Source organism: Musca autumnalis, unplaced genomic scaffold (assembly GCF_047663935.1).
Source record: "Musca autumnalis isolate F117 unplaced genomic scaffold, ASM4766393v1 scaffold_3, whole genome shotgun sequence".
NCBI lineage: Eukaryota > Metazoa > Arthropoda > Insecta > Diptera > Muscidae > Musca > Musca autumnalis.
In genome coordinates this window covers 68,876,972-68,901,585 of record NW_027411866.1, presented here as the reverse complement: position 1 = coordinate 68,901,585, position 24,614 = coordinate 68,876,972, and the positions used below count along the sequence as shown (strand labels likewise).

The following is a 24,614-nucleotide window of genomic DNA, read 5'->3' as shown; positions in this document are numbered from 1 at the left end:
AAATCTGCCAGATAACACTCACAGGGAGTTCCTGATTAGTCCAATCTTTGCACATCGTGTTACTTCATCCACTCATGTATCAGGTTGGAATATGGACTATATCGGTCCCGTCCTTAGGGAACCTCCAACACAAAATTTTGAGGACTAGTCTCAGATCTATTTGAAATTGTTTGCAGACGATTGTTTTCACGGGCCCTATTACAACGGCAAAATTTTTCCGGAGTAAGACCATACTTATTTATTACTTCCAAACTTAGTTTAACGCAATTTATGCCTCTAAGACGATTCGAATTTAAATTCGTTCGAAATACTACCAAACATCTGCTATTGTAGAGAATTTTTGTTTGATTGAAAACAAAAATGAATAAAATATTTTTTAAAAAAAAAAAAAAACAGAAGTTTGGTAGTAGTTCGAACGAATTTGATTTTGAATCGTCTTAGTGAAACAGCAAATTAATATTTTGTGTTCCCACTGAATCAGAAGTTTGCCTTCTAAAATTGTTGGTATATGTCAATGATTTTGTATAGCCCCACATTACCATACCTAAAGATCCACATATTTTGAAGCAAACTCGTGATATATTATTATTATTAATATATTTTATATACGGCATAATTATTGTGTTTGCTTCTTTTTTTAGTCATAGGCTGAGGATCTATCTCCGTCAACACAGCTGGCAGATACTTTCTTAATTGTTGTAATTAATAACGATTATATTCATTTTTAAGGGAATATGAGCTCCCCATACTGTATTTGTTTGTCATGATGAATAAATAGAATGAATTTTGTTCCCAAGTGAATAAAACATATACGGTTTAGTATTTATTTGAATGTGTTGGTAATTTTCTTCAATTTATTTATCATTATTTTAGGTTTAGCGCCATAAAATTTTCTTTTCACGATAAAGATCTTCATGCGTTGAATGTCCAGTCCCTTATGCTTCATCAAAATGTTTATTTCAGTTGATGTTTTACGGTCATTGTTATAGCCATCGACTCAATCATCGTCACGAGAATGCATGCTGATATTATTGTCATCAAGGGATAACGCTGGACGATTTAGAGATTTTGATTGGTAGTCGGTATTGATGTCATTATCACTGGTATTGGGACATTCCAAAACATTTGAACTACTGTCAGCGACGTTGTCTAAAGACGTCTTCTCAAATTTTGGCAAGTCCTTTGATTTGCCCCCAGCTGCCATCATCGTTACCTGGAAATCCTCATCATCGCAGTGTGACATATGGCAGAATCTTCTGTCCCCTGGTGGTGTTACACTGACACCAGGTGCAGCATCCCTATACCATATTTCTCGCATTTCGGCTCGTTTTGTGCGCATAAGTGTCTTGTATTCGGAAATTCGCATTTTCTTACCATCGACAATACAAGTTCGTTTTGGCCTAGGACGATACCGGTAGTCTGGATGTTTTTCCATGTGAAGTTTCGAAAGGCGAGATTGTTCCTCGTAATACGGGTGTTTGTCAATGTTAGACATTGCTTTCCAACGGGCTCCCAATATTTTTGATATATTTGAGTTGTGCATGTCGGGGCAAGCCTTTAGAATCTTACGGCGTTCATCTTTGGCCCACACCATGAATGCATTCATGGGTCTTTTGATGTGTGGCTTATGGTATGTATGACCATAACTGTGTCCCTCGCGTGTATTGGATCGTCCCTCTTTAGCTAAGAAAGAAATAGAATGTTGATTTTCAACTTCCTGCTGGTCGTTTTGAAGTGAATTCAATTGTTCCAGAACTGGTTTCTTGGCGGAACATGGAAATGTTTTTATCTTGCCACTTCTACCAGATATTGGTTGTGACATGGATGTATTTTCACTGTCGCTAGTAGCCATGGAAACAATAGGGGGTACGGGTACTATTGGAGCTACCGCCACTCTCGTGCCGACGGACTCAACTTCATCAATTGGTGGTATATTCCATAGGCGACATATTAAAAGTTTTGTGTCCTCACTAGACATAGATTGCCAATTGCATGAAACATTTTCGAGCGAAACTGGGGTAAGACTACCGCTCTCTTGTTGTTGTATTTGTTGTTGTGGGCCTGATGATGATCGGGGTTTCGATAAATTCAAAGGCACATCTGTACCGTCGCTGTTGTAAGTCTTTGCTTCATTAGTAATTACGTGTAAATTTTGTTGAGACAAAGTTTTCGAATCCTCGTTACCAATCGTATCTGAAAAATCATCAATTTCATCATCAACGCCAGACTCTGGCTCTGGTGCCATGGGAATCGTTGGGTTGTCAGCCAACAACACTGCAGGAACCGGAGGTGCAACAACCAATCGGTTATTGCTTATGACGTTCCTCATATGCGTAGGCGACAACGCTGCAGCTTTTGTGATAACATCACTGAGTTTCAAATCAGGATCACCACAAGGCATTACATCTACATCAGTCGAACGAGGACATTCATGCACCAATGCAGCACCATTATCCGGTAAAACCGATTCGACTTTCGGAAGTTTGCCACAAATGTCACTACTATTGGTTGGGTCACTGCTCACGGCTACTGATACGGCTGCGAACGCTGCATGTATGTGTGCAGCGGCCATGGCTGCCGTAGACCACATTGGTTGTATGGCAAACTTTGCGGGATGTGGTAGCAATGCTGACGGTAAATCACAGGCTGTTACGGCCGGTACAGCAATGTTATATGATGATGGGGGCGGTGAAGGTGGCAAGGAAATAGGAGTAAATGATGACGTTGGTTGTTGCTTCCCAAATCGCTGAATTTCTGCATTACTTATTCGATTGCTTAAATGGCACAAACGATCATCCTGTAAAGTATCCAATTGCTTTCTATGATGCTGTAAACTATTATCTACATACGTCACATCAGACTTTCTCGAAACCTATATAAAAATAGTTCACAGTGTTAGCCTGACCAAATTAAATTAAGGCCAGAAATCAAACCAAACTTAACCTTATTTTTCGAAATCACGACTTTCTGTTCCATCTATACATACATTCACAATTATTATATATTTTCTTTTTGATTTTCAGAACAGACTTTTAACCTTCGTTATCTAAAAGTGATCATTAAACTAAAAGAAAATTTATATTTTTAAGCCTTCATTTTTTATTTTATAATCCAACCAATAGCAAAAAGTAACTTATAAAAACGGCCCTTTGACTTACATTTATTTTAGTTTTTCGCTCGTTGCTTAAGTATCACCCTATCCTAACTAGAGGTTCCTAACTTTTTTAAAGAAAAAACACACAAAATTCCAATTGAATGGAAAAGTTTATTATCATTTGAAAGAATATTCTTTGACATTATTTTTTTTAAGTTTATGTCTATCAAATGTTGGCCGGTTGAATCGTTCGAACATTTCGACTGGTAACTGACGAATGACACACGTGATTTTTTGCCCCAGGGCCTGAATCAAAGCGGGCTTGTCCGCATACATTTTAGAATTTAGATATCCCCACAGGAAAACGTCTAGCGGTATGATATCACACTATCTTGGTGGCCAATCAACTGTCCGAAAACCTGAAATTCTCTGCTCATCGAAGTGTTCTCTTAATAAATCCATTGATTGAAGAAGCGTCGTCATGGTCGCTATTGAAGGTTACGTTCTCACCGACATCATTTTTCAAGAAATGTGGGCTGATGGTTCTACCAGGGGACAAACTACACGAAACCGTTGTTTATTCTGGATGAAGTGACTCCTCTTGAATCTCTTTAGCGTTGTCTTAACATAAAAGCGGCTATTTGCCTTGTTTACATACCCATTAAGCCAGAAGTGGGCCTAATCGCTGAACAACATTTGGCTCGAAACACATTCCTCAAAGAAATTAAATTTTCGTAATAAGTCCATATTTACATTCGGCAATTTTTCTTGCGGCAATTGTCAGTTTGTCGGTGAGCGAGGGTGTTGAGAGGCAAAGGGTTACCATATACCTCATCTATCTCTCCATCAAACTTACAATTGCCGCAAGGAAAATTGCCTAATATAAATATGGACTAAAGATTTGACAACATTTTTCAATAGTAAGACTGTCCACGATAAAATGCCAAACAATACTAAATAAAAATAAAATGATAGCATGACACGACTCACACGTGATCAGTCAATAAACGACTATTGAAAAAAGTACCTCTAGTTGGATCACCCTTTATATTCGTTTAAATTATGTACATAAAATCCGTCATAGATCTAACAAAATGTAGAGTCTCACAAATTACAACAACCACACACAGACAAATTTGAGCCTTATGGAAATTAGAACAGGAGTTTGAAATACATTGCACGTTCTGAAATTAAAAACCAATTTGAAACTTCAATAGTTCCAAATTTTAGTGGAATGCAAGAGATTACAAGTAAGAAAGGCTGTAGTCGGGCGGCACCCTATACCACACTGATTTTTAAAGTGAGGCCCATACCTATTTACAGACGTATACCCAGGGCGTGTGTGGTGAAAAAAGTAGAACACATGTATTCTTATGTGAACTACCGAAATACGTCGAGCGTATACTTTTTGTATGTTGAAAAAGTTTAACTTTGACAGAACTTTATTGTTTGTATGTGTGTGTGTTTTGTATTTTAAAAACAAAAGCCCAACAAGACATGAAATACAATTCATTGCAAAGGAACATTATTTGTTTTACGAATGAACACATTTAAGTAAGTTTCGGTCGCGGATTTTGTGTTTTAAATGTGAACGTATTTGAGTAACACGGACGCTCAGAGAGCGTTGTTTTGGTAGGTTGGTGAAATATTTGTGTACGTCCCGTCGTTATTTAGGTTTAGCAGTGAGGCCCATACCTATATACGTCCGTATACCCAGGGCGTGTGTGGTGAAAAAAGTAGAACACATGTATTCTTATGAGAACTACCGAAATACGTCGAGCGTATACTTTTTTTAGTTGAACAAACTCAACTATGACAGAACGTTTTGTATGTATGTGTGTGTGTTTGTATTCTGAAAACAAAAGCCCAACAAAACCTGAAATCCAATTAATTGCAAAGGAAAATTATTTATTTTATGAATGAAAACATTTAAATAAGTTTTGGTCGCGGATTTGTTGTTTTAAATGTGATTTTGTACTCAACGTATTTGGGTAATACGGACGCTCAGAGAGCCTTGTTGAGGTAGGTGAAATATTTGTGTACGTCCCGTCGTTATTTAGGTTTAGCAGTGAATGCGACCAACAACCATAATATGGTTTCCTTTATAAAGAAATATTTCAGAAAATCTGAATTTGTATTATTTCAAAATATGACAACATGGTTTCAGCAATCACCGTATTCATAGTACCAGAAAATGCAACGTTTCGAAAACAATTTTTCATATTTTTGTGGAAAATTTCCATCAAAATCACTATAAAGATAACGCAAGTTCTATTAAACGCGACGGTTCCCAATAACATACCAATTTTATTAGAATAGTTATGACTAGACATCGGATTTTAGCATGTTTTTATTTCTTATTCGATTGGACTCAAATTTTGGATCTAGACGTTTGAGGGTCAATTTTACGATATTTGGGGTCATATCAAAAACATGCAAAAAAAAAAAACTGCAAAATATATGCAAAAATATGCAAAATATATGCAAAAAATATGCGAAATATTCAAAAAATTTAAGTTTTTAAATATTTTTACAAATTTTAAGAAAATTATTAATTTTTTAGGATTTTATTTATAAATAAACATTTTTATGTAATTATTCAGAAAATTTCAGTATCTAGACACTTACAATGGAAAAAAACAAAATTCCATTCAAATTGAATTTTAAATTGTTCCAGTGATACTCTCTAAGGTACGTGCAATAAATGTTTGCGAAAAACTAAATTTACCTTTCCCTTCCTTTTCAGTGATACTTTCGCCCACTCTATAGCCCGTTTAGACTAGTCATTTTAAATCGACTCGATTTCTAAATCCAACTTTCAAATCCTAGTTGTTTAGACTAGTCTAAAATGATATAAGATGCCAGTCAGCTGATCTTCGTTTACGTATACATACGCGAATTTGCAAAAAGAATTGGTTGCAAATTAAAAATGGAATGGAATACTACACAAAATAATCTGACAAATTGCTATTAAATATGTTGTTTACGATTTATATTAAATTAAAGCTACATCCATTTTATTTTTATTTAATATTTTTTTCTAATTTTCCGCTCATGTTTGTTTTTGGGTGTTTGGGTTTACTGTTATTTGAAAAATGTAAATAATAGGGTTATGACTTTTTTACAACCTCATATCCCAGTGTTATGTTTTGATGAGCTTTTGCATTAGTTTAGATAAAATCTTAATTACAAAGTGATTCGATAGAAAAAAGCTCATGCACAAAAAGCTTTTCAAGTTTTTATAGATGAGCTTTTTGGAAAAATTTTGGAGTCACTTTAAGCACATAAATAACTCAAAACAATCGTTAAAGCCACACGACATATCCAGAATGACATAGCTTTTTTTCTCATAAATTTTGTCGTCATATTATTACATACATATAATTTTATATCATATATTATATATTATGATACATGGATATCACATAAATTGAATGTGGTTTGTGCGGGACCTTTTTATACCCTCCACCATAGTATGGAGGGTATATTAAGTTTGTTTTTCCGTTTGTAACACATTGAAATACTCATTTGAGACCCTATAAAGTATATATATTCTTGATCAGGGTAAAATTCTGAGTCGATCTGTGCTCGTCCGTGCGTCCGTCCGTCTGTGGTAATCACTCTAGCATCCACAAAAATGGGGATAGACGCTGAAATTTTGGGAAAATGCGTCTTTTGTTTGCAGGCACACTATCTTGGTGGCCAATCAACTGTCCGAAAACCTGAAATTCTCTGCTCATCGAAGTGTTCTCTTAATAAATCCATTGATTGAAGAAGCGTCGTCATGGTCGCTATTGAAGGTTACGTTCTCACCGACATCATTTTTCAAGAAATGTGGGCTGATGGTTCTACCAGGGGACAAACTACACGAAACCGTTGTTTATTCTGGATGAAGTGACTCCTCTTGAATCTCTTTAGCGTTGTCTTAACATTAAAGCGGCTATTTGCCTTGTTTACATACCCATTAAGCCAGAAGTGGGCCTAATCGCTGAACAAAATTTGGCTCGAAACACATTCCTCAAAGAAATTAAATTTTCGTAATAAGTCCATATTTACATTCGGCAATTTTTCTTGCGGCAATTGTCAGTTTGTCGGTGAGCGAGGGTGTTGAGAGGCAAAGGGTTACCATATACCTCATCTATCTCTCCATCAAACTTACAATTGCCGCAAGGAAAATTGCCTAATATAAATATGGACTAAAGATTTGACAACATTTTTCAATAGTAAGACTGTCCACGATAAAATGCCAAACAATACTAAATAAAAATAAAATGATAGCATGACACGACTCACACGTGATCAGTCAATAAACGACTATTGAAAAAAGTACCTCTAGTTGGATCACCCTTTATATTCGTTTAAATTATGTACATAAAATCCGTCATAGATCTAACAAAATGTAGAGTCTCACAAATTACAACAACCACACACAGACAAATTTGAGCCTTATGGAAATTAGAACAGGAGTTTGAAATACATTGCACGTTCTGAAATTAAAAACCAATTTGAAACTTCAATAGTTCCAAATTTTAGTGGAATGCAAGAGATTACAAGTAAGAAAGGCTGTAGTCGGGCGGCACCCTATACCACACTGATTTTTAAAGTGAGGCCCATACCTATTTACAGACGTATACCCAGGGCGTGTGTGGTGAAAAAAGTAGAACACATGTATTCTTATGTGAACTACCGAAATACGTCGAGCGTATACTTTTTGTATGTTGAAAAAGTTTAACTTTGACAGAACTTTATTGTTTGTATGTGTGTGTGTGTTTTGTATTTTAAAAACAAAAGCCCAACAAGACATGAAATACAATTCATTGCAAAGGAACATTATTTGTTTTACGAATGAACACATTTAAGTAAGTTTCGGTCGCGGATTTTGTGTTTTAAATGTGAACGTATTTGAGTAACACGGACGCTCAGAGAGCGTTGTTTTGGTAGGTTGGTGAAAAATTTGTGTACGTCCCGTCGTTATTTAGGTTTAGCAGTGAGGCCCATACCTATATACGTCCGTATACCCAGGGCGTGTGTGGTGAAAAAAGTAGAACACATGTATTCTTATGTGAACTACCGAAATACGTCGAGCGTATACTTTTTTTAGTTGAACAAACTCAACTATGACAGAACGTTTTGTATGTATGTGTGTGTGTTTGTATTCTGAAAACAAAAGCCCAACAAAACCTGAAATCCAATTAATTGCAAAGGAAAATTATTTATTTTATGAATGAAAACATTTAAATAAGTTTTGGTCGCGGATTTGTTGTTTTAAATGTGATTTTGTACTCAACGTATTTGGGTAATACGGACGCTCAGAGAGCCTTGTTGAGGTAGGTGAAATATTTGTGTACGTCCCGTCGTTATTTAGGTTTAGCAGTGAATGCGACCAACAACCATAATATGGTTTCCTTTATAAAGAAATATTTCAGAAAATCTGAATTTGTATTATTTCAAAATATGACAACATGGTTTCAGCAATCACCGTATTCATAGTACCAGAAAATGCAACGTTTCGAAAACAATTTTTCATATTTTTGTGGAAAATTTCCATCAAAATCACTATAAAGATAACGCAAGTTCTATTAAACGCGACGGTTCCCAATAACATACCAATTTTATTAGAATAGTTATGACTAGACATCGGATTTTAGCATGTTTTTATTTCTTATTCGATTGGACTCAAATTTTGGATCTAGACGTTTGAGGGTCAATTTTACGATATTTGGGGTCATATCAAAAACATGCAAAAAAAAACTGCAAAATATATGCAAAAAATATGCAAAATATATGCAAAAAATATGCGAAATATTCAAAAAATTTAAGTTTTTAAATATTTTTACAAATTTTAAGAAAATTATTAATTTTTTAGGATTTTATTTATAAATAAACATTTTTATGTAATTATTCAGAAAATTTCAGTATCTAGACACTTACAATGGAAAAAAAAAACAAAATTCCATTCAAATTGAATTTTAAATTGTTCCAGTGATACTCTCTAAGGTACGTGCAATAAATGTTTGCGAAAAACTAAATTTACCTTTTAGACTAGTCATTTTAAATCGACTCGACTTCTAAATCCAACTTTCAAATCCTAGTTGTTTAGACTAGTCTAAAATGATATAAGATGCCAGTCAGCTGATCTTCGTTTACGTATACATACGCGAATTTGCAAAAAGAATTGGTTGCAAATTAAAAATGGAATGGAATACTACACAAAATAATCTGACAAATTGCTATTAAATATGTTGTTTACGATTTATATTAAATTAAAGCTACATCCATTTTATTTTTATTTAATATTTTTTTCTAATTTTCCGCTCATGTTTGTTTTTTGGGTGTTTGGGTTTACCGTTATTTGAAAAATGTAAATAATAGGGTTATGACTTTTTTACAACCTCATATCCCAGTGTTATGTTTTGATGAGCTTTTGCATTAGTTTAGATAAAATCTTAATTACAAAGTGATTCGATAGAAAAAAGCTCATGCACAAAAAGCTTTTAAAGTTTTTATAGATGAGCTTTTTGGAAAAATTTTGGAGTCACTTTAAGCACATAAATAACTCAAAACAATCGTTAAAGCCACACGACATATCCAGAATGACATAGCTTTTTTTCTCATAAATTTTGTCGTCATATTATTACATACATATAATTTTATATCATATATTATATATTACTAGCTGACCCGGTCTGCGTTGCTGGCCCGTTGTTTGGGTTCTCTGTGTAAACTTTAGTTATCTGTCCAGTATTGATGTCAATGTTTTGACATAAATTCCATGTAATAGTATCTCCCAAATTTAAGATATAAAATCTCTTTTATTATACCCTTCACCATAAATGGACAGTTTAAAGCGCTTTGTGACCCACATATAATGGTCGGTGCAGGTCAATTAACATTGCTATATATTGGTTTGTTGGTCTCGGTTGGGGTCATAAATATTATTGCAGAGAATTGTCAGTATAGGTCCACGTTTTGATATACATAGCTCCCATAGAACGGTACCGGCTGATTTTCACTATTTTTTTCAGGATTTAACATCATTATCACACCAAAATGGCTGTAGCCTGGTTTTAATATAATTTAAAGATGAGAGCATAAATATTCGGATCGACCGAAAGACACGCCTTTTTCTTTGCGCTCGGAGTGCAACAGCTATAGGTTCACGTTTTGATATATCTCCCAAAAAAACAGTACCTCCCGATTTTCGAAAGTTCGGAGATATAGCCACTGTTGGGGGTCGTAAAGAGTCTTGCAGAAAATTTTCAGTATACGTCCTCGTTTTGATATACATATGTCCCATAGAACGATGGCGACTAATTTTCTCTATTTTTGGTGGATTTAACCTCATTCAGCCCGATTGAACGTAACGCCTTTTTTCTACGCGCTCTATTTTACCACTATTGCATGGTAAAATACCCCTCAGCGAAATGTATGTTCCTTCGGTATATGTATGGCACCATTTATATAATTCATAAAAAATTACTACTATAAACTATAAACTGAAATCAATGCTCATGAAGTTTCACTTCCCACATTTTGAGATTTTATCCGTAATTGTAATATTTTCAAAAATCGGACACTATCGCGGTATTCTGATTCTAATGATGATATTGTATTGTATATCAATAACTTTGTCTGATGTCCAATCATTTTTCTGGAATTTCGGTCTGGTGACATCTCAAGTTATCGGGATTTCACTGTATTCCAAAATGTGGAGTTGATCGAGCTATCCCACTTATTGTTAAGTGTTCAGGGTTTGTAGCGTTTTTTATGCACACTTACAAAATTATGTATATTATCTGAAATAATAAATGTTTGAACATTTTGTGATGACCATGATATTTCACTTCCGCGAAGACCATTCAGGGTCAAGACCGTATTACAATAGTATTGCAAACAATCTGTAAACAATACGTTCAAAAATATCATGGACTTCAGATTTTTTTTTAAATTTTGAAGGAGAACCTCCGGTCACTACCTCCGGCCACTACCACTTGTTCAAGCTAGTGTTTATATCATTTTTGTGTCACGCTTACTAAAATTATGTATATTAATTGAAATAATACATTTTTGAAAACTTTGTGATGACCGCGATTTCAGATTTTATTAAAAACATTGTAGGGGAGGACCACCGGTCACTACTCTCAGTCGTATAAAAACAGCTTACGAACGTTCTAATTAATTGAAATAATACATTTTTGAAAATTTTGGGATGACCGCGATATTTCACTTCCGCGACGACCATTCAGGGTCAAGACAGTAATTACCATAGTATTGCAAACAATATATTAAAAAGTATCTTGAATTTCGCGGTTTTCTTAAAAAATTGTGGGGGAGACCACCGGTCACTACACTTAGCGGGTTAAATAAATAGATTACGACCTATTCTCAGACCTAAAAACTTCACATACAAAATTTTATAAGATTTCCCAATCGATTTTTCGGAATTGCTTTATCGTGACATCTCAAGTTATCGGGATTTTACTGTATTTCAAAATATGGCGTTGACCGCGTTATCCCACACATAGAAGCCAGTGTTATAGCGGTTTTATAGTCACGCTTACTAAAATTTGCTATACTATCTGAAATAGTACATTTTTGAATAATTTAGGATGACCGCGATATTTCACTTCCGCGACGACCATTTAAGAAAATATATAGCCTATTTTCACCACCGGTGTTCCCAGTACATTATAGGAAATTTTCCAAAAAATCTATTCAGCCGTTTTCGAGTCTTTTCGTTTTTGAATAATTTGGAATGACCGCGATATTTCACTTCCGCGACGACCATTCAAGAAAATATATAGCCTATTTTCACCACCGGTGTTCCCTGTACATTATCTGAAAATTTCAAGAAAATCTGTTCAGCCGTTTTTGAGTCTATTCGGAACATACAAACATAGTAACATACACACATTGTCTTTTATATATTAGATGATACATGGATATCACATAAATTGAATGTGGTTTGTGCGGGACCTTTTTATACCCTCCACCATAGTATGGAGGGTATATTAAATTTGTTTTTCCGTTTGTAACACATTGAAATACTCATTTGAGACCCTATAAAGTATATATATTCTTGATCAGGGTAAAATTCTGAGTCGATCTGTGCACGTCCGTCCGTCCGTCCGTCTGTGGTAATCACTCTAGCATCCACAAAAATGGGGATAGGACGCTGAAATTTTGGGAAAATGCGTCTTTTGTTTGCAGGCAGGTCAAGTTCGATGATGGGCTATATCGGTCCACGTTTTGGTATAGCCCCCATATAACGGTACCCCCGATTTACGGTATTTTGACGTTTTTAGCTACATTTTCAGACCGATGCGTCTTTTGTTGGAAGGCAGGTCAAGTTCGATGATGGGCTATATCGGTCCACGTTTTGGTATAGCCCCCATATAACGGTACCCCCGATTTACGGTATTTTGACGTTTTTAGCTACATTTTCAGACCGATGTAGCTATAATTTGACATTTAGGGTTCTTAAATGTCAATAATCGTATATAACAATAGTTGTGGACATAGGTCCACGTTTTGGTATAGCCCCCATATAACGGTACCCCCTGATTTACGGTATTTTGACGCTTTTAGCTACATTTTCAGACCGATGTAGCTATAATTTGACATTTAGGGTTCTTAAGTGCCAATAAACTTATGTAACAAAATTTGTGGACATAGGTCCACGTTTTGGTATAGCCCCCATATAACGGTACCCCCGATTTACGGTATTTTACCTTTTTAGCTACATTTTCAGACCGATTTAGCTATAATTTGACATTTAGGGTTCTTAAGTGTCAATAAACTTATATAACAAAAGTTGTGGACATAGGTCCACGTTTTGGTATAGCCCCCATATAACGGTACCCCCCGATTTACGGTATTTTGACATTTTTAGCTACATTTTCAGACCGATTTAGCTCTGATTTGACAATTAGGGCTCTTAAGCATCACTTAACTTATAAAACAAAAGTTGTGGACATAGGTCCACGTTTTGGTATAGCCCCCATATAACGGTACCCCCGATTTACGGTATTTTGACATTTAAGAACAGTTAGGGTTCTTAAATGTCAATAAACTTATATAACAAAACTTGTGGACATAGGTCCACGTTTTGGAATAGCCCCCATATAACGTTACCGCCCGATTTCAGGTATTTTGACGATTTCATTCGCTATTCTAGACCGAATTAGCTATAATTTGATATTTAGGGTTCTTAGTGACCAAAAAAACTTATATTCGGTATTTGAGATTTTTACCTACAAGTTTCAACCGAATTAGCTGTAATTTGAACATTTGACATTTGAAGTTCTTAGTGGTCACCACACCTCTCCACCAAAATTGTCTGAAATTTTGGGAAAATGCGTCTTTTGTTTGCAGGCAGGTCCAGTTCGATGATGGGCTATATCGGTCCACGTTTTGGTATAGCCCCCATATAACGGTACCCCCCGATTTACGGTATTTTGACGTTTTTAGCTACATTTTCAGACCGATGTAGCTATAATTTGACATTTAGGGTTCTTAAGTGCCAATAAACTTATATAAGAGAACTTGTGGACATAGGTCCACGTTTTGGTATAGCCCCCATATAACGGTACTCCCGATTTACGGTATTTTGACGTTTTTAGCTACATTTTCAGACATTTAGGGTTTTTAAATGTCAATAAACTTATATAACAATAGTTGTGGACATAGGTCCACGTTTTGGTATAGCCCCCATATAACGGTACCCCCTGATTTACGGTATTTTGACGCTTTTAGTTACATTTAGTTAAGTGTCAATAAACTTATATAACAAAAGTTGTGGACATAGGTCCAAGTTTTGGTATAGCCCCCATATAACGGTACCCCCCGATTTACGGTATTTTGACGTTTTTAGCTACATTTTCAGACCGATGTAGCTATAATTTGACATTTAGGGTTCTTAAGTGCCAATAAACTTATATAAGAGAACTTGTGGACATAGGTCCACGTTTTGGTATAGCCCCCATATAACGGTACTCCCGATTTACGGTATTTTGCCGTTTTTAGCTACATTTTCGGACCGATTTAGCTCTGATTTGACAATTAGGGCTCTTAAGCATCACTTAACTTATAAAACAAAAGTTGTGGACATAGGTCCACGTTTTGGTATAGCCCCCATATAACGGTACCCCCGATTTACGGTATTTTGATGTCTTTAGCTACATTTTTAGACCGATGCACAGAGGACGAAATCATTGATCTAGGGGCGCGAAAGTCAAAAAATCAAAGTACAAAATTGCGAAATGTTTTCCATTATATCGATTACAGACACTCTGCTGACTAAGATTTTGTTTTTACTTTTTTGTTGTTGTAAATATTCACTCAGTTACTCAGTGTCAAGTGCAAGAAATTTTGACGGATCAGATTTTAATAAAATTGTTGCTAAAAACCTGATCTCATATTAGTTTAATTGTTAAATAAATTCTTAATAAAACTAAACAAAGTTTATTTTTTATTGATAGGGGAGGGTTTAAGTTAAATTAAAATAATATGTTTGGGGCCTGAAGTTACATAGTTATAAAGCAATAAATTTTCCAAAATTATTAGTTTTTGTATGTTTTTAGTGCAATATACTTTTGTTAGATGGAGCGTAACTACAAAGGTCCACCGAGGTTCGGTCCAGTTGTTTTTTTAATAATTAAATTGGACACCCTAGATTCCGAATAACCAAAATTTAGCTGCAAATAGCTGCAAATCTTGCTGATAAATGGTCTTGAAAAATAGCTTAAATCCTCAAAATACCTTAAATCTGTCGGTACGGTTATATGGGGACTATATCAAAATGTAGACCTATGTTCGCAATTTTTGGTGGAGAATTTTTGTGTCCACTGGGAACCCCAAATACCAAATTACACCTAATTTGGTCGGAAAATGTAGCTTTAAATCCCTAAACTACTGAAAGACGGGAGGTACCTTAAAAGGGGCCTATACCCAAACGTGGACCTATGTCCACAATTTTTGGTGGAAAGGTTTAGTGATCACTAGGAATCCTAAGTACCAAATTACAACTAATTTGGAAGGAAAAGGTGGCTTAAATCCTCAAAATATCGAATATCAGGAGGTACCGTTATATGGGGGCTATTCCAAAATATTTGCCTATGTTGTTCATATTTAGTCCATAATTACCCACAGACACAGTGCAAAATTTCAGAAAGATATCTTCATTCGTTTCAAAGTTATTAATTTCGCGCCGCTAGATGAGTGGTTTCGACCACTGTGCGATGTAGCTACAATTTGACATTTAGGGTTCTTAAGTGCCAATAAACTAATATAAGAGAACTTGTGGACATAGGTCCACGTTTTGGTATAGCCCCCATATTACGGTACCCCCGATTTACGGTATTTTGACGTTTTTAGCTACATTTTCAGACCGATGTAGCTATAATTTGACATTTAGGGTTCTTAAATGTCAATAAACTTATATAACAATAGTTGTGGACATAGGTCCACGTTTTGGTATAGCCCCCATATAACGGTACCCCCTGATTTACGGTATTTTGACGCTTTTAGCTACATTTTCAGACCGATGTAGCTATAATTTGACATTTAGGGTTCTTAAGTGTCAATAAACTTATGTAACAAAATTTGTGGACATAGGTCCACGTTTTGGTATAGTCCCCATATAACGGTACCCCCGATTTACGGTATTTTAACTTTTTAGCAACATTTTCAGACCGATTTAGCTATAATTTGACATTTAGGGTACCCCCCGATTTACGGTATTTTGACGTCTTTAGCTACATTTTTAGACCGATTTAGCTATAATTTGACATTTAGGGTTCTTAAGTGTCAGTAAACTTATATAACAAAATTTGTGGACATAGGTCCACGTTTTGGTATAGCCCCCATATAACGGTACCCCCCGATTTACGGTATTTTGACGTTTTTAGCTACATTTTCAGACCGATGTAGCTATAATTTGACATTTAGGGTTCTTAAGTGTGACTTAACTTATATAACAAAACATAGGTCCACGTTTTGGTATAGCCCCCATATAACGGTACCCCCCGATTTACGGTATTTTGACCTTTTTAGCTACATTTTCAGACCGATTTATCTATAATGTGACATCTAGGGTTATTAAGTGTCAATAAACTTATATAACAAAAGTTGTGGACATAGGTCCACGTTTTGGTATAGCCCCCATATAACGGTCCCCCGATTTACGGTATTTTGACGTTTTTAGCTACATTTTCAGACCGATTTAGCTATAAATTGACATTTAGGGTTCTTAAGTGTCAATAAACTTATATAACAAAACTAGTGGACATAGATCAATGTTTTGGAATAGCCCCCGTATAACGTTACCGCCCGATTTCAGGTATTTTGACGATTTAAGTAGCATTTCTAGACCGAATTAGCTATAATTTGATATTTAGGGTTCCTAGTGATCAAAAAACTTATATTCGAAAAAATTATGAACATTGGTACATGTTTTGGTATAGCCCCACATAACGGTACCTCCTGATTTTCGGTATTTTGAGATTTTTACCTACAAGTTTTAACCGACTTAGCTGTAATTTGAACATTTGACATTTGAAGTTCTAAAGGCCTGGGTACATAAGCTGCCTCGCCTGGTTGCCTTGCTTTCCTACTCATTTCGGACATAATAAAAATAAAAGAATAAAGAAGGCCGAGCAAATTTCGAACTGGATTGCCCTTATCTTTTTTATTCTTTTATCAGAAGCAAGCAAGGCAAGCAGGCGAGGTAGCTTATGTACGTAGGCCTTTAGTGGTCACCACACCTCTCCACCAAAATTGTCTGAAATTTTGGGAAAATGCGTCTTTTGTTTTCAGACAGATCAAGTTCTAGATGGGCTATATCGGTCTACGTTTTGGTATAGCCCACATATAACGGTACCCCCAATTTACGGTATTTTGACTTTTTAGCTACATTTTCAGACCGATGTAGATATAATTTGACATTTAGGGTTCTTAAATGTCAATAAACTTATATAACAAAACTTGTGGACATAGGTCCACGTTTTGGTATAGCCCCAAAACAAACCTCCAGATTTTCCGTACCTTAGCTTTATTTTTTGGACGAACTTTCTGTAATTTGAAATTTAAAAGCCAACAAAAATTGTTCATTTAAGTTCATATTTTCGTATAGCCCACATACCTCCGAACTAGCTGTTAATGTTATTTGAAGTTCCCACCTTATGTACCGATTTTCGGTATTTTGAGGATTCTAGCTACAATTTTTAACCGAATTAGGAGTTATTTGACATTAAAGGCTCCCATCAAACACTGTCAACATAGGTCCATGCTTTATTATAACACCTATATAACGGTACCTCCCAATTTCTAGCCCACCAAAAATTGTCAACATACATATGTAGTTAGATATAGGCACCATAAAAAAGGGCCTACCGAATGAAACATTTTATGTACATTATCGGACATTTTAACGTACCCACTTAAAGTTGGGGACAGGAATGAAAACTAATTATTCCATTTTAGTTCAGAATATTTTATGGTGGAGGGTATGAAAAGTTCGGCCCGGCCGAACTTAACGCTTTTTTTCTTGTTCAATATTTAAATGGAATGAACGTTGTTATTTTTGGCATTAATAGGCAAAAGTTCATTCACTCTCGCTACAGGAAATCATTTTTGAGAAAAAAGGTCAAAAAGTCGTAACCCTAGTAAATAAACGACACATGAACATAGTTGCCAATATTGGTACCGACTGCAATAGTTGCATTTTTAGGAGCAAAAAGCAGTGTTGTATATCAAAATATTTCAATTTAACATTTGATTTAAAACAAATCCAAACGAAAATACGTTCTGAGTTGTTTCCAGTGATACCTTTGACGCAATAAATTACCCTTTAATAAAATGTTTAACCCATTTGAACACGTGTGTTAGACTTTAGAAAGAAAATCCCTATTGTCCATATAAAAAATATTGGGAAATACTAAAATTACATGTTGTTTTCCTTCCACTGATCCTTTCGCTTCAATATATTTTGTTACGGTTCATTACCTTCACAGGATGTTTAACCAATTTGAACACTTGTGTATGAGTCAAAATCCCAAATTGACTTATAATAAATGTTTTGGGAAATATCAAATTTACCTGCGTTTCAAACTTCGGATATTAATTTTGTTGCACCATTTCAAATAAATGCAACAATATGTAATGTCGAAAACCTATGGAACCAAGTGAAAAAATCCATAAAAGATGTCACAAAAAATATAATCGGAACCAACATGCGCAAAAAAGAAGATCCAGACGAAATACCTGCCGAGGTACTTAAGTTAATAGACGGAAATAACACCAAGCTTCTTTTAAAACTATTCAACAATATATATAAAACAGGACAATATCCCCAAGATTGGATCAAATCAACATTTATCACAATACCCAAGAAAAATAATGCGAAGACCTGCAGCGACTATAAACTAATAAGTCTAATGAGCCACGCTCTTAAAATATTTTTAAAAATAATACATAAACTAATCTATCCGATCTGCGAAGCACACATGGGACAAACACAATTTGGATTCAAGATAGGCATGGGGACACGAGAAGCGTTACTAGCTGTACAAGTATTAATACAAAATTGTCGAGAGGTACAAAAAGATGTATTTTTATGTTTCGTAGACTACGAAAAAGCGTTCGATACGGTAAATCATGATAAATTGATAGAGATCCTACTTTCAATCGGTTTGGAAGACAGTGACATAATCTGCATTAAAAACCAATACTGGAAACAGACAAGTTAGATAATGAATTAACTGACGACGTTCCAATTTCAAGAGGTGTAAGACAAGGCTGCATTTTGTCCCCTCTTTTATTTAACATATATTCCGAGAAAATATTCGAAGAATCTGTACGTGGAAAGAATATTGTTATCCAACTAAACAACATCTTAATAAATAACATACGCTATGCCGATGACACAGTATTAGTAGCAAGCAGCATAGCTGGACTACAAAAATTAATAGACGCAACGTCAAGAAGACAAAATATATGGTAATAAGCAGGAATCATGCCGACAATAATACGCCACTAAAGATAAATAACGATGAAATAGAGCGAGTGACAACCTACAAATACCTCGGAATTCAAATCAACGATAAATGGGACATATCAGGAGAAATTAAATGCCGAATAGAAATGGCAAGAAACAATTTTTTCAAACATAACAAAGTTTTACTTAGCCACGACATAAGTCTTACTACAAAAGTACGATTTGTAAAATGTTACATATGGTCAGTTTTATTGTACTCTGCGGAAACATTGACTTTGAAAGCTGTAGATGAAAAAAGACTGAACTCGGTTGAAATATGGATATATCGTCGAATTTTAAAGATCCCATGGACTGAGTGCATTACAAACGACGAAGTGTTAGAACGCATGCAAGTCGAACGCCAACTAATAAAAAATATAAAAACAAAAAAACCGCATATCTTGGTCACATTATGAGGCGTGAAAAATATAAGCTTCTGCAAATAATTATCCAAACAAAAATCGATGGGAGAAGACCGAGAGGGCGACGGGAAACATCATGGCTCAAAAACATTCAAGATTGGACTGGACACCATAATGAAAGAACTCTTCTGAATGCCGCCAAAAACAGAAACCTATATATAAATTAATAAACTGATTTGTTAAATATACCAAATTATCAATATGTAAATGTATGATCGCTAAAACCCGAATACGGAATGGCAAATAAAGAAGAAAATAAGTACCATTTCGTGCAGAATCTTTGCTTATTGACAGGTCAATGATTGAATGAGGTTTTCCGGAATGACATGAATGAAAAATATGTCATTCGTCAATTATATTAAGAGTATGATAAAAAATGCATTTCATTACAAGTTTTGCAAGCAACAAATAAGCATATTTTTTTGAAAGAAATTCTTAAAGTAAAATGCCGAAATTCAATCAGTGTAATAAAAAATTGATATCGAAATGGTTGAGTGAAATTTCCGAAAAGTATTTTGAAAAAGGTGGCAATGATATCATTTGTACAACTTGCGACAAAAAGGTAATTTTTATACCCTCCACCATAGGATGGGGGTATATTAAGTTTGTCACTACGTTTGTAACTACTCGAAATAATCATTGTAGACCCCACAAAGTATATATATTCTTGATCAGCGTGCAATTCTACATCGATATAGCCATGTCCGTCCGTCTGTCTGTCTGTCCGTCTGTCTGTCTGTCCGTCTGTCCGTCTGTGGAAATCACTCTAGCGTCCGAACGGATTGACGTAGGTTGATGAAATTTTGGGAAAATATGTTATATTTACGTATAGCCCCCATACAAAATGACGCGTGACGCGTCGTTGTTTTAAGGAATTTTTAAGATATTTGGCCCATTTTACTACCGAATTGGTTGTAATTTGGTACTTTGTGTCTCCAGAGGCCAAAAAATATTCCTACCAAAGTTGGGTTATATAGGTCCACGTTTTGGTATAGCCCCCATATAAGGCCCCATATAAAGTACGCGTCATTTTAATATATTTTGAATGTATTAGACCCATTTGACCACAGAATTGGTTGTAACTTTGTATTTTGTGTTTCCAGAGGCTAAGAAACATTTCTACCATAAAATGTTTATATAGGTCCACGTTTTGATATAGCCCCCATAGGACGATATCTCCCGATTTTCGGTATTTTGAACGTTTTAGCCTCATTATCACACCGAGATGGCTGAAATTTGGTATTTAGTCTTCTTTAGGTGTATAAAACTTTCCCCCAGAAATTTGTAGGTATAGGTCCACGCCATCATATAGCCCCCATAGAACGGTACCTTCCGAATTTCGGTATTTTGAAGGTTGTGGCCACATTAATCCACCGAAATGGCTGAAATTTGTGGTGGAGGGTATAAAAAGTTCGTCCCGACCGAACTTTACGCTTTTCTTACTTGTTTAATTTAATTTATATCCTAAAAATCGTACTTAGGCCATGTTTATATTATAGTCTTTTGCAGGTTTAACCTTCTTAAGGAAGATTTATTTGAGGTATACGCAAAGGAATTGACATTTGAAACCCAGTGGGTTTGTTAAATCCGGTTATATATAAACGTAATACTTACTTCCCCCAATTGGGGAAGGGTTCTTTGTTTCAATACAAAGAACTATGAGAACTGATGAGTCTAAGTGGCGTTGGACGAAACTAGTCTTCTCTTTCAACTATTGCAACATCTGAATACCTCCCCAACAAAAATTCGGATCCGTTAGTCATTACGTAATCCATTACAAAGTAATGTAAACAAGCTTCTTTTCGCATTAAAAGTAATCTGAAAAGTAATGGTTGAGTGAAATTTCCGAAAAGTATTTTAAAAAAGGTGGCAATGATATCATTTGTACAACTTGCGACAAAAAGGTAATTTTTTAATTTCATTTATATCCTAAAAATCGTACTTAGGCCATGTTTATATTATAGTCTTTTGCAGGTTTAACCTTCTTAAGGCAGATTTATTTGACGTATACGCAAAGGAATTGACATTTGAAACCCAGTGGGCTTGTTAAATGTGGTTATATATAAACGTAATACTTAGTTCCCCCAATTGGGCAAGGGTTCTTTGTTTCAATACAAAGAACTATGAGAACTAATGAGTCCAAGTGGCGTTGGACGAAACTAGTCTTCTCTTTCAACTATTGCAACATCTGAATACCTCCCCAGCGAAAATTCGGATCCGTTAGTCATTACGTAACCCATTACAAAGTAATGTAAACAAGCTTCTGAAAAGTAATCTGAAAAGTAATGGGTTACTTCTCAAAAAATGTACAAGGCAAACCTACTTACTTTACTCCTCACTAAGTAATGAGGACGGTGGTACAGTGTGTGTGTCCGACTATAAATCCTAGGGTTGTGTGTTCAACGCTCACCGTCGGCACGCGAGGTTTTGTTAATTAAAAAACAAGTAAAAAGTCTTTAAGTTCGGCCGGGCCGAACTTTTTATACCCTCAACCATAAAATAGTCGTAATTAAAATGGAATAAATAGGGTCCTTTCACAATTTTAGGTGGAACAGCTTTAGGTGAAACAACTGTTGGGGCAGAGGTAATTCCTTTTGGAAATGAAAGCCCTTGGTGTGTGTATATTAAAAACACCGAAGGACAGATGCGCCGTGAGTCGAACTTCCGCGTTATGGCGTGATGAAGTTTTGGCAAGAGACCCTGTAAGCCATCATGAATTAGCATTATATCTTTGTTTGTTGTTTTTGTAGAGCACTTAGGCAACAGTGAACAAAGATATAACGCTAATTCCTGATGGCCCACAGGGTCTCTAACAAAAATTTCATCACGCCATAACGCGGAAGTTCGACTCACGGCGGATCTGTCACCAAGGCCTTTCTTCCCAAGAAGAATTTTCCGTGACCCATACTTTCACCTCCATTTTGTTGCACAGTGTTATCTAATCTAATCTAAAAAAATGTGTTCAGCTAGGTGAAAGGTACCACCTACGGGGCTATATCAAAGAGTCAACCTATCTTTAAATTTTTTGGCGGAAAATTTTTATAGCTGCAGGGAACTTCAAGAGTCAAATTGAGGGTAGTTTCATCAAAAAAATCAAGACCCTCAAAACTGGACCCATGTTGACGAATTTTAGTGAAGAAATTTCGTGACCACTGAAAATTACCGAAAATCGGGAGGTACAGTTATATGGGGGGATATACCAAAACATGGACCTATATTGACGATTATTTTTGAATAGACAAAATTGTAGCTAAAATTCTCAAAATACCGATCATTACAGCTAGTTCGGTTAAAAATTGCAGCTAAAATTCACAAAATACCGAAAATCGGGAGATACCGTTATATGGGGGCTATACCAAAACGATGTTTCGTGGAGATGTTTCATGACCACTGAGAACCTCAAATGTCAAATTACAGCTAGTTCGGGTAAAAATTGTAACTAAAATGCTCAAAATACCGAAAATCGGGAGGTACGGTTTTAAGGGGGCCTTACCAAAACATGGACCTATGTTGACGATGTTTCGTGGTGCTGTTTCATGACCACTGAGAACCTCAAATGTCAAATTGCAGATAGTTCGGTTAAAAATTGTGGCTAAAATTCTCAAAATACCGAAAATCGGGAGCTACCGTTATATGGGGACTATACCAAAACATGAACCTATGCCCATATCCTTTGGGATATAATTTTGTTGATCACTAGGAACCCTAAGTGCCAAATTATAGCTAATTCGGTCTGCAATTTGGAGGAGAACGCCAAAATGCCTCAAATTCGGAGGTACCGTTATATGGGGGCTATACCAAAGAGTGGACCGATATAGCCCATCTTCGAACTTGACCTGCCTATGGACCCTCGGGTGCAAAATTTAAGCACTCTATCTCGCGGACGCTAGAGTGATTACAACAGACGGGCAGGCGGACATGGCTATATCGTCTTAGAATTTTATCCTGATCAAGAATATATGTATATACTTTATATGGTCGCAAATGATTAGTTTGATGTGTTACAAACGGAATGACAAACTTAATATACCCTCCATACTATGGTGGAGGGTATAATAACAGTTCGTGGTGCACATGTGCAATGCACATTTAAGTTCTTAAGCAACCCTTAATATTCGTGTGTGTGGCACAGTGTGTAGTGTCTTTGGCTAGAAATCAGAGGGTTCGTGGGTTCAATTCGGGCAGACAGCGAAATACAGTAAAGTAAAATAAAATTAAGAAGTGTGATGAAATTAAAAACACATTCTCTACATTAACTGTTTTTTCACCTTACTTTTCAACTTCAATTTTTTCACCTTACTTTTCAACTTCTAGTGGCCACAGAATAACTAGTTATTCTAGTGGTCATAAAATAACTAGAAACTGAGTGCGACATGCCCTTGTAAAAATAATGGGGAAGAAAGGGAGTTTGTGAGTAGTTACGGCTGCCAGAAATCCCTTACAAAACCCATGATTTTGTGAGGACTTTTTTTCTGGGTCTGGTCACAGAAGATCAAAAGTATTCAACCACATACCCAATGATTCAGCCACCGAAGGAACTACTGAAGCCAATGATGAGACCAATGAATATTACATGGAATTATGCGAAGCGCTATTTGCAGCAAACATACCCTGGAATGTTTTAAGCAACAGCACGTTTAATAAGTTCCTGACTAAGCACACGGGAAAGGCTGTTCCGGATGAAATTACACTAAGGAGGAAGTAATTGGACAGGTGTTATGACCAGGCGCTACAAAACATTCGGGATAGCATTAACTATGACCCTATCTGGATATCAGTGGATGAAACCACGGAACGACAAGGAAGAAATGTGGTGCATTTGATTGTGGGGAAATTGGATGATCATGAAAACTCAAAGTCATTCTTGTTATTGTAAACAGCTGGATAAAGTCAATCATGCAACTGTTGCACGATTTGTGAATGACAGTATTCGAATATTGTGGCCGCAGGGGAATAAGCAAAATAAGTTGCTGCTCCTTACAGATGCAGCCTCATACATGGTAAAAGCCGGTCAAAATTTGAAAATTTTTTACCCAAATATGATCCAAGTGACGTCGTGACATCG

The 24,614-nt window shown here is 35.7% G+C and overlaps 1 protein-coding gene across 1 annotated transcript; it reads right to left on the bottom strand.

Annotated features, from left to right (window-relative positions):
* Nucleotides 1–815: 815 nt before the first annotated feature.
* On the bottom strand, nt 816–24,548 carry Sox102F (transcription factor Sox102F). Its single transcript, XM_073975454.1, has 2 exons — nt 24,531–24,548; nt 816–2,872 (listed from the first exon to the last, which is right to left on the bottom strand). Exons 1-2 carry the CDS (start codon nt 24,546–24,548, stop codon nt 998–1,000), a joined length of 1,893 nt encoding a protein of 630 aa, XP_073831555.1. The 3' UTR covers nt 816–997.
* Nucleotides 24,549–24,614: the final 66 nt, after the last annotated feature.